Genomic DNA, 17,140 nt, shown 5'->3' on the forward strand with positions numbered 1-17,140 from the left:
AACAACTTAAAAGTACCTCATTGGCTGCAATCTCGGCGTGCGTACATGCTTGTTTCTTCTTAGATTTGTCGTAAATTGAACAAGGTCCTTTCTTTGCCCTACCAACATGCCTCTTATCAACAGGGGTTTTAATCACATCATCTTGAACGGATTGAACTGTCCTTTTTAAAGCACGCTCATTACACTCTCTTGGCCTTAACCTACGACGACCAAACACATTACGTGCTTCAGGATCCCACCACACAATAGACGTATCTCCTTGGTCACCCGTTTTACGTATCCCCACCGCATCCTCCATTTTTAGCCTAACAATATTAGTAGCTTCCGTATACAGCTTGTATGCAACGTCATTATGCATGGCCAATTCTTTCAAATAATTGTGCCAAAAAGATAGCTCTTTAGCTTTTGCTAGCCGTCTTGATTCCTCCGGATCATAGTATGAAACCCTCAAGCTCTCATAAGACCTAACTTGCTTCCTCCATCTATCTAGTATATATTTCTCAGGTATAAATTGAAAATCCTCCACATCCATGGCTTTGAGTATATGCCTACATAGAATACCTCTAAATTCAAACAACTGACATGAACAACTTACCTCTCCTATAACCTTATCTACTTTAACGGTGTAGCTTTTGAACCGTTTCCTCCAATGAGGGGAGGTCAGTTTCTCATCATCTCTATACAACATAAGTGATCCTATTGCATCAATTTTGGTAACATTTGTGTGGGTTAAACCTTTACGCTCACGCACGATATCAGCAAACATTTCGTTGGTGTAAACCTTATGGAAAACGTACTCAGCTAACACACTCTTGTCAACATCAATTTGAGGAGGCTTATCTACACAATCAAAATTATCCTCCTTTTCTTCCTCTGCCTTTATATTCATACAAAACTCATAGTTTTTAATGAACTGCAGCAATCCACATTCTAGGTCTACTTAAGTTTTGAAGTAACGATTCATACCTTCACTTCTCTGTGTTGATGACATTCCGGCCCAAAATCTACCTCTATTGTAGGCTGGAGCCCATTGTTGACGGTTATCGTAAGCATCCAGCATCCAGCCCTTACGTTGATTATATGTGTCCATCACAAGACACCAAGCCTCATCAAACTCCTCAGGATCGAGCATATCATGAACGGCCGTTCTAATAAGTGTATCAATGCTTTTCCATTCAGCAAGTTTGCCAAGGTTCCGAGAGGCATTCTGTAGCATGTGCCACAAACAAAGACGGTGTGGAACACCTGGGAAAACTAGGCTAATTGCCTTACCTATTGCCTTGTCTTGGTCGGTTAAAATGCCCTTCGGAGGCTTTCCCATGCACTTCAACCATTCCTCAAAAACCCAAACAAAAGTTTCAGTATCTTCATGTGATATTAAAGCGGCGGCGAATACAACTGATTTCCCGTGGTGGTTGACGCCAACAAAAGGGGCAAACGGCATACGATACCTGCTTGATTGAAATTATTTAATAATATTACATATAATCATCATGAACTGTGTACTACCACGTAACCAATTATCTACGACATGCTAATACAAATGAACAAATTTTTAATTAACGTTAGTGATGATCAGCATGCAAACCAACATGCATAAATATATTAAAATAAAATACACTAAACACATACATATATAACCCTAATAAGTAACAACAACTAAACCAACACAATAACCATTATGACATCCTAATATATTTCAAAAAATAATAATAATTGACTTAATTAATAAAAGTACGATATACATTTACGTACCTATTGCTAGAGAAGGTGGTGTCGAAACTAATCACATCCCCGAAGTATTTGCAAGTTCCTCTGCTACGCGCATCAGACCAGAATGCGTTCTTTAAAATACCGTCTTCATCTCGTTGAATAGAACTATAAAAATCGCTATTCAATTCTCGTTGTGATTTGAAATACTTTTCAAGACTGGCAGCATCTCCTTCCTCAAACATTGTTTTACGACGTTCAACAGCTATGGCATTTCTAACATCCCTTTTGTTGAACGTAATATTATCAAAACCACCTTTTTCAATCAGTTGAGTGCCAAAGTTTCTACTAACGCTCACACCCCCCCTTTCATTTATCATTATCCTATCGAAGGTAGCTTCATCAATGCTACGGTAATTAACCATCATTCGACTACATTCGGGGCTTAGAGGGTGATTATGCACCAAATGACAATTAACAACTATAAACTCTCCATTTTTAAATGAACCATAAACAAAGACTTTGCAACCTGTAACATTAGACCCCTCGCTTTTTTTAACACCTCCCTTCTTGCATTTTAATCTTATTCGTTGCATCATATGCGCCTTAGCCTCAAGTTCTCCTATACCTTTCTTACTTACACCCTTATCCTTATACTCTTTCTTTATCTCATCACTACTCACAAACATCTCAAAACCTTCGTTGTAAGCATAGCGGTGACAAAATTCACTAAATTCAAAACCGGAGTCAAAACGCATTCCTTCTTTAGGGGGGTTCGGCGTAGTAAAATTCACAACAGTACCATCGTCGGCCTCTGGTTCACCATTTAGGTCTATACTAACTATTTCACTGTAAAATACATAAATAATTAACACTAGTTCAAGATTATTTAATATTCATACATATTAAATTAAATCATCGGCCATTTAATTTATAAAAAAGTATTGCAAATTTAATGATTATTAAACCTACATACACATTAAATAAAGTACACTTGTATTACATACAAAATTTAATAAAATAATTAATTGTTGCACATATTAACAGTCACATTGTTTTCTCCGCCATTCCAAAGCAAACGCATTAAACCAGATTTATAGGATATACAGACAATCTGATAAACTATAAATAAACATAATCGATAATAAAGTATTTCATAAACTACAAGAAAAAACACAAAAAGACATACCAAAGAATCGATTTTAATTGTTCTATTTTAAAGAAATATATCACAGTGAAAACTGATAAGGTATTAGAAATCAAATGGAGTTTCAACAAAATTTACCTCTTTCCAGAAATGTCAGGTTGAATTCTTATTATTATTTTTTTTTTTTTAGGAATAGGTTACAAAATTTGGGCGGGATTTTTTTGGGGAGAGAATTGGGCGGTAACTTGCGCGCTGCTGAGTGCAAGAATGGCGGAAAGCCTTAAAATTTTCCCCCTTAAAACAGAAATTTCCCCCCTAAAACCTAATATTTCAAGCTGACATGTCCTTACCTGATTGCAGGGTAAGTCCAGTCAGGTTACCCCCAGGGTAACTGTATCATCTCCCCATTGCTATGTTAAATTAGGCATAGGTATTGTTAAGTTAAAAAGAGATAGGGATAGGCGCTCAGGCTCGATAGCCAATAGAAAAGCTTTATGACTTGCTGGTACTAATCGGTTAGATTTAGCCATACATAGCAAGACCTTTCTTTCCTTTCAAGGTTAATAATATACAATGCATTATGTTATTTACGATACAATATGATTATTGAGATATATAAATCTCAAGTTGGATTTTGTTGGGTATAGCAATACTGAAATGGCAAACAAATGTTCTACGAAGAACTTGAAGGCTTTTAAATTTTCCGACTTTTTAAATGTTTTAGCAAAGGTCTTGCACCTTAAGTCAGGTTCAGATTCTATGTGTGAACTATTAACTACAAACAATTTAGGTTCTTTGGAGTTTGACCATTGTGATTATATATGATTGGGATTGAATTCGTTTACCTCATATATTTCCGAGCTAAAACTTGACGGTAGGAATTGTTATTTGTATGGAATCAAAGACCAACATTGACCAGCTTATGAAGCTCTTTCGTCTATTCTTAAGAGTCAAATGTCGTACTAATTGAGCCGAATTGTTATCTTGGGGTTCAAATCGGCCGAGTGGATATTTTTATTTATTTTATTTTAATTTATTATTGAGTGATATTATTGTCATTTGTTTCTCGATCTTATTATTGTCATACTTTAATTCATTTACATACCTTGATGTGCCCTCTTATAATCTCATGTCTGGTGTCTTATCAAATGCTTTAGCGAGCATTGTGGGGGTTGAACTTAAAGTTTGAACACTTACAAGTATGATGTGGTTTGCAATTGGTCACTACTAAAGTTGTGCATGCCCATTAGACTCACAGTTGGTGGGACTAAATTTCTAGGATGCTAACAACACTACAGATGTTCCTCATAGTCTACTTTGGCAAGCAAACATAGTGTTATTGGTATATCCATCGCGTAAGGCAGTAGGGAAGTTGTTGTGGGGTTTTTCCGGTGAGATAACCTGGAGGTTTTCCGGTAACTGGAGAACTTAACAAGAATGTATTTTTATAGAGAGAGAAAGTAGAGAGAAGGCAGAGCAGTAATTGTTCTTGATTGTATTGATTGTGACCCCTTTTTCTAGGAAAGTGGGGCTATTTATAGTACTAGATTTTTGTAGGAATGACCTAATATTCCTTTTACATGATTGGCCGAGGTATGAGGAGAGGACACGTGTCCTTCCTTCTTACAGTTTACTGGCCCTTTTAGGCAATAGTGGGCTATTTGGGCCCATTGTGCGTATTTATACTCCGTAGGATACTTACTACTTAGGCCCCTCTTTGGGTGTAGGTACAATACATACATTTACACATACATAAATACGAATACATATACATTGCAGGTACGTAGATTGATACTCATGCTCCGGAGTAGACTTCGTATGGTTCCTGCTTACGGGGCGTAATACGTGCCATGTGTCACATCCTCATTCGTACACGAAGGCACGGTAATTTTGCCCACAACATTTTCCCCTCAAGAAGGGCATTTCTGGAAACAATCTTCCGGATATCGCTTCTTGACCTTTGATTTGCAGCTTCGCCTTTGGAACAAGTGTTGAGATAGTGACACGTGTCACTTTTCTCCTTTTTGTCCTTCCCTATATATATGGAGGAGGGGTAAATTTCATTTTTTACATTTCACTTTCACAGAGCTATACACAGGCGATTTCCGGCGTATTTCCACCACCAGCAGGCGATTTCTGGCCACCGCAAGACTCAACTTGTTCTTCCCTCAAACTCAACCTGTTCTTCATCAAACTCAACCTGTTCTTCACCAAGTACTTTCACAGATCTCTCAAGGTTAGTTTTCGCCTTTCTTTCTTGTTTTTGTTATCCTCTCGTCATTTTTCTCCTTGATAGCGGCCGGCCTCCTAGTACTAGGTAAGGGTTTGATGGTTTTAATTGAGATTTTTCCGCTGCTCGTCTTTTGTCGGGGCGGACGTCCAATCGCGTCTTTTTCTTCATTGTTGGTCACCCCTAAGCCGTGCTTCGTTCACTATGCAGAAGGCATGGCTAGAACCAAGCAAACGGCAGATCCTACTCGCCTGCGCTTGCGGGAGGAAGCATTCACACCCCCTAGGGAGAGATATTCTTCCACCGCCGGGCAGCTGACGCAGAATATGCCGATCTCTTTCAAGAGATCGATGAATATGTCGAGGCGGAGGAGGAACAAACGGCAAGCTCGTCATTGGGTACAGCGAGCCTGGCAGTGGGTGAGTCGAGCGTCGCTCCATTGCCATCGGCCGCCGAGGAGCAAGAGGTTGCTCCCCAGCCCATTAGGCCCAGAGGACGGGAAGAAGCCCAGCTGCTTCCGTCGGAGATCCACCAAGACATTGGCTGGATGCGGTGGCTAGACAGGCATGGGGCCAAGATGAGGGACGACCTCTGTGTGGGGGAAGGGTACCAGATGCGCGTGCCGGCCGGTCTGGACTCAACCGTTAGCCTGCTAGCTGAGGGAGAGTTCCCAGTGTATGCCGCGGCCATTAAGCTCGGCATGAGATTCCCTCCATACCCCTTTGTCGTGGAGGTTTTGGATGGTTTTAACATCGGGGTGGCCCAGCTGACCCCCAACTCCTGGGCTGATATCTTTGGCTATATCGCCAAATGTGCGCTGAACAACGTGGAGCCGTCGTTCAACGCCTTTCTACATCTGGTCTCTCTCTCTCTCGTTCCCCCAGTGCCGCCAAAGGGTGGTTTAACCTGAGCAGCCGTGGTACATACCAGACAGTGGTCGGCAAGCTCAGCAAATGGCACATGTGGAGGAAAAGGTGGGTCGTGTTTTATACGGACGACCAGGAAATGTATGACAGGATGAGCCGCTGGAATCGCAAGGCCAATTATATGGATCGCGACGAGCCTCTTTCGCCCCTTACTTCCGAGGATTGGGATCAAATAATGGTCATGTTCAAGGCTAACACTCACCACTTAACTGTTGACAAGACCTTCCATGTGCCGGCCGAGTGGTTGCCGCACATTAGCCAGTTTCGGAATAAGGCCTTTCTAGCGGCCGTGGGCCTAGGATATTCTATGACCCGAGGTTGTATGCCAAATTGTGTGTCATTCCGTGTTGGTCTATTCTTATTTTTAACTATGGTTCCTTTTTGTTCGCAGAAGAAGGGATGAGAAAACTGTCCGCAACGGATATGGGGAAGGGCGACATGACCGACTGGATGGCCGACATCTATGAGGCCAAGATGCAGAAAGCCAAGGCCGAGTTGGAGGAGAAGGTGAGTATCCTTTTAGTTCGTTATTTTTGTGAGTTAAGCCTTTACCCGTCCAGAGTTGGCAGCGAGCGTCCTTTTTAATGACGAGCTGTCACCTTGTGATGGCTCGTGATTGCTAAGTTATGCCTCGTCATTTTTTGGACGGGCGTCCTTTTTAATGACCAGCCTTTTTTAGGGAATGACTTGTGATTGCTAAGGTACGCCTCGTCATTTTTTGGACGGGCGTCCTTTCCAATGACGAGTCATTTTTTGCGAATGACTTGTCATTGTCTAGGTACTCCTCGTCATTTTTGGACGGGCGTCCTTTTTAATGACGAGCCACTATCTAGTGAGTGACTTGTGTTTGCTAAGGTAGGCCTCGTCATATTTTGGACGGGCGTCCTTTTTAACGACGAGCCACTATCTAGTGGGTGACTTGTCATTGACAAGGTACTCCTCGTCATTTTTGGACGGGCGTCCTTTTTAACGACGAGCCACTATCTAGTGGGTGACTTGTCATTGACAAGGTACTCCTCCTCATTTTTGGACGGGCGTCCTTTATAATGACGAGCCACTATCTAGTGAGTGACTTGTGATTGATAAGGTACGCCTCGTCATTTTTGGACGGGCGTCCTTTTTAATGACGAGCCACTGTCTAGTGAGTGACTTGTGATTGATAAAGTTCGCCTCGTCATTTTTGGACGGGCGTCCTTTTTAATGACGAACCACTATCTAGTGAGTGGCATGAGATTGATAAGGTATGCCTCGTCATCTTTGGACGGGCGTCCTCTTTGATGACGAGCCATTATTTGGTGAGTGACTTATGACTTGCTATGGGGCCAAGTACCTGACTTTAGTGTTTTTGTTTAGCAAACGAAGGACGCGACTAAGGCGTCTGGGAAGAAGAAGGGGACGACTCTGTCCCAACTGAAAAAGAGATCTGCGCCGGCTGACTCGGAGACCCCGAGTACCTTCAAGAAGCCCAAGCCCAAACCCCGGTGTCTTGTGAAGAAGGACGAGTCTCAAGCCGCAGAAGGGGGTCACCCTACTGACGACGAGCTAGGCGTGGATAAGCCGTCTTCGGTTGTGGACTTAGTGTCCAGGTCGAAGTCTGGGGGGCAACCTGCCGAGCCGGAGGATCCTCTCTCCGGGATTCCAGCCAATGTTAGGTCCCAAATCCCTGCGGAGGTGGCCCGCCGAGCTAGGTCGTCAGGGGGTAAGTTTTATTCGAACGTTGTTCAGACCTGCCGAGTTTCTTCTGGCAGTTCTTCTTACCCTCCGCGTCATCCTAAGGCCATTGTTTTTCCTATAGCTAAGGACAAGGGAAAGGAGGCAGCCGTGGCGGTGGACGAGGATATTCCCGCTACTCCTCATTACTCGGCAAGAGACAGGGAGGCAATATGTCGCAAGGTTTTTAAGGCCGTCCCTTCGGAGTACGTTGCTTCTCTTCCTGGCCGTAAGACAGACGCTCAATTTGGTGCCATCCAAGCCACTCTACTCGACGTGAGTTTGCCTCCAACTTTCGTATGTGTTTGTTTTTTGCTTTTCTTTTTAGAGCTTTTACTAACATGTAGCCCCCTTTGCAGTTGTTTTGCCGCATGGAATTCTGCAAGAGTTGGAAGACTCAGACTGCTGAGGAGCTCAAAGCTCAAGTGGCCGAGTCCACCCATCATGGTGATTACGCGTTCAAGTCGATTGAAGAGGTCCGCTTGCAGATGCAGACGACCATAGACCTTCTGGCGAAGGAGGTGGCTTCGTTACGGTCTGATAAGGTCGAGCTGCTAAAGAAGGTCTTGGCGCAGGACAAGGACATGGTGGCGATGGTCGAGGAGGCCAAGGCAGTAGCGGCGGAAATACGTACGCTTCAGGACCAGCTGCGGGAGCTTCCCCAAATCAAAGAGGCGGCTGAGGACGCTGAGCAACTTCGGGGGGATCTGGAGACTGCCAGATCGCAGGTTCGCACCCTGCGAGAATGTCTTCTCGAGTCCTACGATCAGGGGGAGCAGGCGGCGAAGGACGCCGTTAAGTATGCCTGGGAGAACCACATGGAGGAGTATTACCTCGCGTGGTTCCAGCGGCGCTTAGAACACAGTGCTGCTGTGTTGGCCGCAGAGCGTCTCGGACAGCCGCCCCCTGAGTTTGTACCCTCCGATTACGAGGACGATGTTGCTGCTCCCTAACCTGCTTCCTTCTGCTTTATCAAAATTCTATTCAAGTGTTCTCATGCCTAAGGGCAAAAACAATTATTTTGTTATGTTTTGGCGCCGCTGGCGTCTGTAATATTGTGCTTGCTGTGCACACAACAATTTTATTTTGCATTTTTGGCCACTTTTGCACGCCTTCTTATGGGCGTTGTTCTATAAATAGGCTATTTCTGTTTTATCTCGTGTTTACTTGTTTTTCGTATTTTGGTTTTTCTTAGCGATGCTACCAATCAATAGGTATGGTCGTCAAGATATCTGGCATTTATCAAAGGTGTAGCCTGCCTGTCAGATAAAGATGTCGACCAAGATATGTGTTATGCGACGTTGCCGCCGGCCATTAAGCATACGCCAAGCAGTTATGTGGTCGTCACAATCATAGACGAGGCACCACAATATAGATTACAATTAGGCGACCACTTTTGCCCCATGGTTACTTCTGCCGCGGGAATGTTCTCGGCACTTATGTGGTCGTCACAATCTTTGACGAGCCTGTCTACTACTACATTGATTGACGCAAGTCAATCAATAGGTATGATTTCCGCTAGACATGCTCGTCAAATGGGATGGACGATCAAAGAACTTGCACGAACAACCCTTTGTACCACGGATGTTCGTGCCGCCGCACATTCGGGCAAACAACTTTTGCCTTATGGTTGTTTCGGCCGTGAGCGCCTACCAATGCTTTCGGCACTTATGTGGTCGTCACAATCTTTGACGAGCGTGTCTACTACTACGTTGATTGACGCAAGTCAATCAATAGGTATGATTGCCGCTAGACATGCTCGTCAAATGGGATGGACGACCAAAGAACTACCTTTGTTTCAAGGTGACTTCTGCCGTGGGGCTTTTGAGTAAGCCACCTTTGTTTCAAGGTGACTTCTGCCGCAGGGCTTCTGAACAAACCACCTTTGTTTCAAGGTGACTTCTGCCGTGGGAATGTTCCCGGTACTTATGTGGTCGTCACAATCTTTGACGAGCGTGTCTACTACTACATTGAATGACGCAAGTCAATCAATAGGTATGATTGCTGCTAGACATGCTCGTCAAATGGGATGGACGATCAAATAACTTGCACGAACAACCCTTTGTTCCATGGATGTTCATGCCGCCGCCCATTCGGGCAAACAACTTTTGCCTTATGGTTGTTTCGGCCGTGAGCGCCTACCAATGCTTTCGGCACTTATGTGGTCGTCACAATCTTTGACGAGCGTGTCTACTACTACGTTGATTGACGCAAGTCAATAAATAGGTATGATTGCCGCTAGACATGCTCGTCAAATGGGATGGACGACCAAAGAACTACCTTTGTTTCAAGGTGACTTCTGCCGCGGGGCTTTTGAGTAAGCCACCTTTGTTTCAAGGTGACTTCTGCCGCAGGGCTTCTGAACAAACCACCTTTGTTTCAAGGTGACTTGTGCCGTGGGGCTTTTGAGTGAGCCACCTTTGTTTCAAGGTGACTTCTGCCGCAGGGCTTCTGTGCCACCGAGCGGGTTAATTGCGGCATGTTATGCCGCTGACGTGCGAGTTGAATAGGTGATCAGCCTATAACTTAGTGCTAATCTAGGCCACTTCTTAGGCTTCAAACAATTAGGCTTCTTAGCGCGGGTACTAATCTAGGCCACTTCTCAGGCCGTCATTCAATTAGGCTTTGATATTCGACTTGCGAGTAATAAATGATATGAAAGGAATAGAGTAGTATTATTTATAACTTTGCATGGCAAATTTAGCCGGTTACAAAAGTGGTTACTACCCTATTATGACCATTTAGAGGCCGCCCCTTAGGCAATGGATCGTGGTAAGTAAGACAAAGCTAGCACATATCTAGAAGAAATATTTCTTGAGATTGTCGGCATTCCAAGTGCGCAAAATAGGCCATCCTTGCATGTCTTGAATACGGTAGGTTCCATCTCTGACTTCATCATAGATCTCATATGGTCCCTCCCAGGTGGGCGTCAGCTTACCCTGTTCATTTGCTCGGCCTGTGGATTCCATTTTCCTGAGGACAAAATCTCCCACTTTGAGCACTCTATTAGAGACTTTCTTGTTGTATTCTCTCGCCATTCTTATCTTGTACAGTTGTTGTCTTAGTGCTGCATTTCCTCTAACCTCGGGCAGGAAGTCCAGGGCTGCTTTCATCGTCTCCCAGTTAGCATTTTCGTCATACAGCATGACCCTCAAAGTTGGTTCACATATCTCTATGGGTAAGACAGCCTCGGCGCCATAGGCTAGCAAGAACGGTGATTCACCAGTTGAATTCTTAGCCGTGGTGCGGATGGACCACAAGACATTCGGTAGCTCATCAGCCCATAGACCTTTGGCTTCATCGAGCTTCTTTTTCATCCCTTCGGAGATAATTTTGTTAAATGCCTCAACCTGGCCATTGGCTTGGGGACGTCCGACTGATGCAAAGCAAGTATGTATGCCGTGGTCTGCCAGCCACTCTTTCAGCTTAGGCGTTTCAAACTGAGGCCCATTATCGAAGACGATAGCCTGTGGAATCCCAAAACGAGTCATGATATTCTTCCAAATGAATGGTCTCACATCAGCAGTTTTTATGTTTTTGAGCGCTTCTGGCTCCACCCATTTGGTGAAGTAATCTACAGCAACGACGACGTAACGCCTCCCTCCTGGTGCGGCCGTAAACGGGCCTAGAAGATCCATTCCCCATTTAGCAAATGGAATTGGACTCGTGATGGGCGTCAGAACTCGTGCCGGTCGGTGTATTAGGTGAGCAAAACGCTGACATTTGTCGCACTTCTTGACTAGTGAGATTGCATCCTCTTTAAGAGTCGGCCAGTAATAGCCAGTTCGAAGTGCCTTTTCAGCCAAATCCCTTCCACCAATATGCGAGCTACACAATCCCTGGTGAAGGTCTTCTAGAATTTCCTGCCCTTTTTCACGTGTCACACATCTTAACAAAGGACGGGAGTAGGCCTTTTTGTAGAGGGTGCCGTTCCACATTTCAAACCAAGAGCATTTCTTCTGAAGTTTTGCCGCTTTCCTTGAGTCTTCTGGCAAGACTCCATTCATTTTGAAGTTTACTATGTCATCCATCCATGTGGAGGTCCTGTCAAGGGTGTCCACCTCCATTTGCTCAACACTTTTGTGCTCCTTTACCTCCCAAAACACGTGCCGAGGGGTATCACAAGACGCAGAACTTGCCAATTTTGACAAGGCATCAGCTTGGTTATTTTCCGAGCGAGGGACTTGCCGTACTTCAAAACTTTTCAGTGGTTCTACTTCCTGATGGACGGCCTGCATGTATTTGACCATAGTCGGATCTCTAGCTTCGTAGGTTCCATTAACTTGGCTCACAATCAGTTGGGAGTCAGATAGTGCTACAATCTCCTCGGCGCCTGCCGCCTTACACATTTTTATGCAACAAAGCAGTGCTTCATATTCAGCTTCATTATTTGACGCCTGAAAGTTAAATCGCATAGCATACTCAAAAGTATCCCCTTCTGGGGAGTGAGAGATTATCCCAGCTCCACATCCATTCTGCATGGACGAGCCATCTACGTACAATGTCAACACAGTCTTTGTATTCTTGGCAAAGTCAGGCCTCGTCATTTCAACAATAAAGTCGGCACATGCTTGCCCCTTGACAGCTTTCCTCGGCTCATAGGTGATATCAAAGACATTCAGCTCTATTGCCCAATTCAGCATTCGTCCTGACGCCTCCAGCTTCGTAAAGGGCAGTTTGAGCGGTTGATCTGTATAGACCACTATTTTGTGAGCTAAGAAATAAGGACGGAGCTTTTTGCTGGCCATGAACAGGGCTAAGCCAAACTTTTCCATTGTGGGGTATCTAACTTCAGCATTTTGAAGAACATGACTGACAAAGTATACTGACATTTGTATTCCCTCCCTCTCTGTCAGTAGAACGGCACTCAACGAGTGTTCGGACACGGCGAGATACATGTACAGAGTCTCTCCTAGCAAGGGGCTAACAAGACGAGGTAAGGTATGCAAGTGTTCCTTTAATCTGACCAACGCCGCCTCGGCTTCGTCCGACCATTCAAACTTAGCCTTCTTTCTGATTGCCCTAAAAAAGTAGTGACACTTGTCTCCAGCCCTGGAAAGGAATCTGCCCAGGGCGGCCAAGCAACCTGTGAGCCGCTGGACCTCTTTTACTGTCTTTGGTGAGCTCATATCAATTATTGCTTGGATTTTGTCTGGGTTGGCTTCAATTCCCCTTTCATCAATCAAGAAACCTAAGAATTTGCCTGACGTCACCCCAAACACACACTTCTTAGGATTCAATCTCATATTGTAAGCTCGAATAGTCTCAAATGTCTCCCTAAGATCAGTTATATGTGCCGCCCGCAGCTTACTTTTCACGATCATATCATCAATATAAGCTTCAATATTTCTGTCGAGCTGCTTGCTGAACACAGTGTTAATAAGACGCTGAAAGGTGGCCGATGCATTCTTTAATCCAAACGGCATCACTTTGTAGCAGTAAAGTCCTTGTTCAGTAACAAGTGGCGTTTTTTCCTGGTCGTCAGGCCACAACGGGATCTGATGAAACCCTGAGTATGCATCCATGAAGCTCATCATAGCATGCCCTGCCGTAGAGTCGACAAGCCGGTCAATCTTAGGCAATGGGAAGCTGTCCTTGGGACATGCCTTATTGAGGTTGGTGTAGCCAACACACATTCTCCAGGTGCCATTTGGTTTCTTGACGAGGACCACATTAGCAACCCAGTCGGGGTACTGACTAGGCCTGACGAACCCTGCATCCATCAACTTCTGTATTTCCGCCGCTGCCGCCTGATTTCTATCTTCCCCATGGTTCCTTTTCTTCTGACGAACCGGTTTAAAGTTTGGGTCCACATTCAGCTTATGGACGGCCACAGCAGGGTCAATCCCGGCATTTCTTCCACTGTGAAAGCAAAGATATCTTCAAATTCTCTCAGTAGGTGGACTAACTCTGCCGCCAGCGGGTCGTCAGGAGGAATCCCGATGGGCACTACTCTGTCAGGTTTATCTGTGTTTAATACCACATTGAAATGGGCCCCAACAGGCTCTGGACGTCTCTCTTCCATGTGCCCTGCTGAGATAGTTAATGTTTCTTTGACGACTTTGGGTTGTGTGTCGCCACATTTTCGTTTGTTTCCCGATGTCTCTTTTTCTTCACCTGTCCCCCATGCTTCCGGACTCAAGGTGGCTAGATAGCAATCTCTAGCTTGTTGCTGATCACCATGTATAGTGCTGACACTCCCATCATCACAGACAAACTTAAGAAGCATCAAATGAGTCACAATGACAGCCTTTGCCCTATTCAAGGTAGGACGCCCCAAGATGATGTTATACGCCGTTAGGTCTTTCACTATGAGGAAACGGACGTCCATTTGTCGAAATTCCTTTTTATTTCCCATCCGCAGAGGAAGAGCAATGATGCCGACTGGATGGATGATACTACCTCCGAAGCCTATGATGGGATAGTGGATTTTCTCAATCTTTGAGGAATCATGTTGCAGCCGGTTCAAGCACTCTAGACTAATTATGTCCGACGAACTTCCTGTATCAACCAAAATACGCCTAACCCTCAGATTAGCAACCTTTAACTCAATTACCAAAGGATCGTCATGCGGGGTGGAGATTTTCCCACGGTCGGCCTCACCGATTTCTACTTTTGGAAACGGGTCGGTTGTGGCCTTGCCAGACAGCATCACTTGCCCCAACCGCTTGGCATAATCCTTCTGGCCCCTCATGGTCGGACCGCCGGCGGCCAATCCTCCGGAGATGACTGCCACGCACTCTGGGTCAGTACGGTTCCCATCTTCTTCCGAGGAAGAGGATTTGTTCATTTTGTAGAAAGGTTTTCCAGAACCTCCCGTGTTCCTGCTAATATAACTCTTTAGGAATCCCTTAGCGGCCAGGCCGTCCAGTGCCATTTTTAAGCTCTTACATTCTTTGGTGTCATGCCCAATGTCACTGTGAAAGTGACAGTACAGCTTGGGGTCCCTACTTTCTGGTGGCGACTTCATGGGAAATGGACGGTCAATCTCATATTTGGACCCGACGTCCATCAGAATTGTGTACATGTCTGTGTTATACTCAAATCTCTCCCGGTCATAAGTTCTGAACCGCTTCTGGCCTGCCGCCCCGGGAGCCCTGTCTGACTCTTTTGCAATAGCCCACGTCCCGTTAGGCCGGCTCTTCTTTTCGAATTTCTCCTTTTTTTCCGCCGGCTCGGCGGTATCACTTCCTTTGGGATCTTTCGGGACGCTGCAAATCTCTGTTGCATGGATGAAGGCCTCGGCCTCATCTAGCACTTCTGCCATGGTTCGGACGCTTTTCTTTACCAGATCAAACTTGAAATAGCCCTTTTTAAGTCCTCGAATGAAGTTATCAAATGCAACACCATCTGGCAAATCCGGAATTTGCCCTGCCTCCAGATTGAATCTCTTCACATAGCTCCTCAGAGACTCGTCTTTCCCTTGCTGAATCCTACTCAGATGCATGCTCGTCTTCTTTTCTTCCTTGTGAGCCATGAACCGAGTAGAGAACAATAACTCGAGCTCCGAAAAAGAGAAAATAGTTCCAGCTGGAAGCCTCTCGAACCACTTAGATGCTACTCCTTTTAGTGTGCCCGGAAAATACTTACACCAAGTTGAGTCAGTTGTTCCTTGAACATACATGTGATGCCGGTAAACCAAGAGGTGCATGTCTGGATCTGTGGTCCCATCATAAGCATCAATATTGGGCGGCTTGACTTTGGGTTCCCTCGGGGCTCTCATAATGGAGTCTGCAAAAGGGGTGGTGTGTCCTAGGGCCATGTTGGACACCCCCTCCTGAATGTGATACACAGGATCCTGACGCCTTGAGTAGGGTTCCCGCCGAGAAGACTCGCGTCGGCGAGTTTGAAGGGTTGGACGGGTGGCCCCTGGGCGCGCCTGGCTCAGGTGCGTATAAGTTGGGTGAGGGAGAGGTCTATCCGGTATGACGGGGGTTGACCCAGTGTCAGAAAGTTCAGACTCAGAGTCAGGCAACTGCTCTGCGTGTGGCTGCTCACGTCCTCGAGACGTTTCTCCGATCAGCCGCTGTGGCAGTCGGCGCGGTAGGTAAGACATTTCCTGATTGGGCTGATTCGCTGGCGGCCGCCTCCTCAGGTCCTCGCCTGTCTGCCTGGTCCAGACGTTTGGGGGACGCAAAGAAAGTGTTGGCCTATTGCTTGCCGGTCCCTCATGATTTGCAACCGCAGCAGTGGTGTAAATCGGCATGCTCTTCTGTACCTCAGCATTAACTGTCTTTCCCATATCAGCTTGGAACTCAGCCAAAATAGCCCGAAGAGCACCCACAGAGACGGGCATATCTGGGTTCTCCTCTATTACTGTATCTGCCCGAGGATCCAGGTGTCCTCCAGGAGGGGTGCGATTGGCCTGGTCGTCCTCCTCACTGAGCACCTCTACTTCGGCAGCATGACGCGGTGTGTGCCCGGCCGCAAATATCCGCGCGGCATCTCCAGTGATTCTCGTGGTCGGCGTCTGATGCTCAGTCGGCATTTCTCTTTCGAGGGGTGGCCGCTCTACTCGCGTATGCCGCCCAGTATCATTGTCCTGTCGTTGATCTTCCATGCTACCGTACCTCCCCACAGATGGCGCCAAATGTTGTGGGGTTTTTCCGGTGAGATAACCTGGAGGTTTTCCGGTAACTGAGAACTTAACAAGAATGTATTTTTATAGAGAGAGAAAGTAGATAGAAGGCAGAGCAGTAATTGTTCTTGATTGTATTGATTGTGACCCCTTTTTCTAGGGAAGTGGGGTTATTTATAGTACTAGGTTTTTGTAGGAATGACCTAATATTCCTTTTACATGATTGGCCGAGGTATGAGGAGAGGACACGTGTCCTTCCTTCTTACATTTTACTGGCCCTTTTAGGCAATAGTGGGCTATTTGGGCCCATTGTGCGTATTTATACTCCGTAGGATACTTACTACTTAGGCCCCTCTTTGGGTGTAGGTACAATACATACATTTACACATACATAAATACGAATACATATACATTGCAGGTACGTAGATTGATACTCATGCTCCGGAGTAGACTTCGTATGGTTCCTGCTTACGGGGCGTAATACGTGCCATGTGTCACATCCTCATTGGTAAACGAAGGCACGGTAATTTTTCCCACAACAGAAGTCTCTACTCGATTTAATATATATATATATATATATATATATATATATATATATATATATATATATATATATATATATATATATATATATATATATATATATATATATATATATTTGTTCCATTCGTGCCCCCTTTTTATGCTTAATATTTATTTCCACAAATTTGTTGTTGTGCAATGTGGGGGTGAGTTAGTACTTGAGACTAACTGTTAACTTGATTTTAGTGAGTATAATTGTGAAACTACTAAAACATCATTGCAGGAACCCAAATAGTAGTGTGAGTAGTTTCATAAAA

The 17,140-nt window shown here is 45.1% G+C and overlaps 1 protein-coding gene across 1 annotated transcript; it reads right to left on the reverse strand.

Moving 5' to 3' along the window:
- Positions 1-279: 279 nt before the first annotated feature.
- LOC130471608 (protein FAR1-RELATED SEQUENCE 5-like) lies at positions 280-5,482 on the reverse strand. Its single transcript, XM_056841842.1, has 3 exons — positions 5,367-5,482; positions 1,756-2,559; positions 280-1,451 (listed from the first exon to the last, which is right to left on the reverse strand). The coding sequence occupies exons 1-3, from the start codon at positions 5,480-5,482 to the stop codon at positions 941-943; spliced, it is 1,431 nt and encodes a 476-aa protein (XP_056697820.1). The 3' UTR covers positions 280-940.
- Between the last annotated feature and the right edge of the window lie 11,658 nt (positions 5,483-17,140).

The sequence above is a fragment of the Spinacia oleracea genome, chromosome 4 (genome assembly GCF_020520425.1).
Source record: "Spinacia oleracea cultivar Varoflay chromosome 4, BTI_SOV_V1, whole genome shotgun sequence".
Classification (NCBI taxonomy): domain Eukaryota; kingdom Viridiplantae; phylum Streptophyta; class Magnoliopsida; order Caryophyllales; family Amaranthaceae; genus Spinacia; species Spinacia oleracea.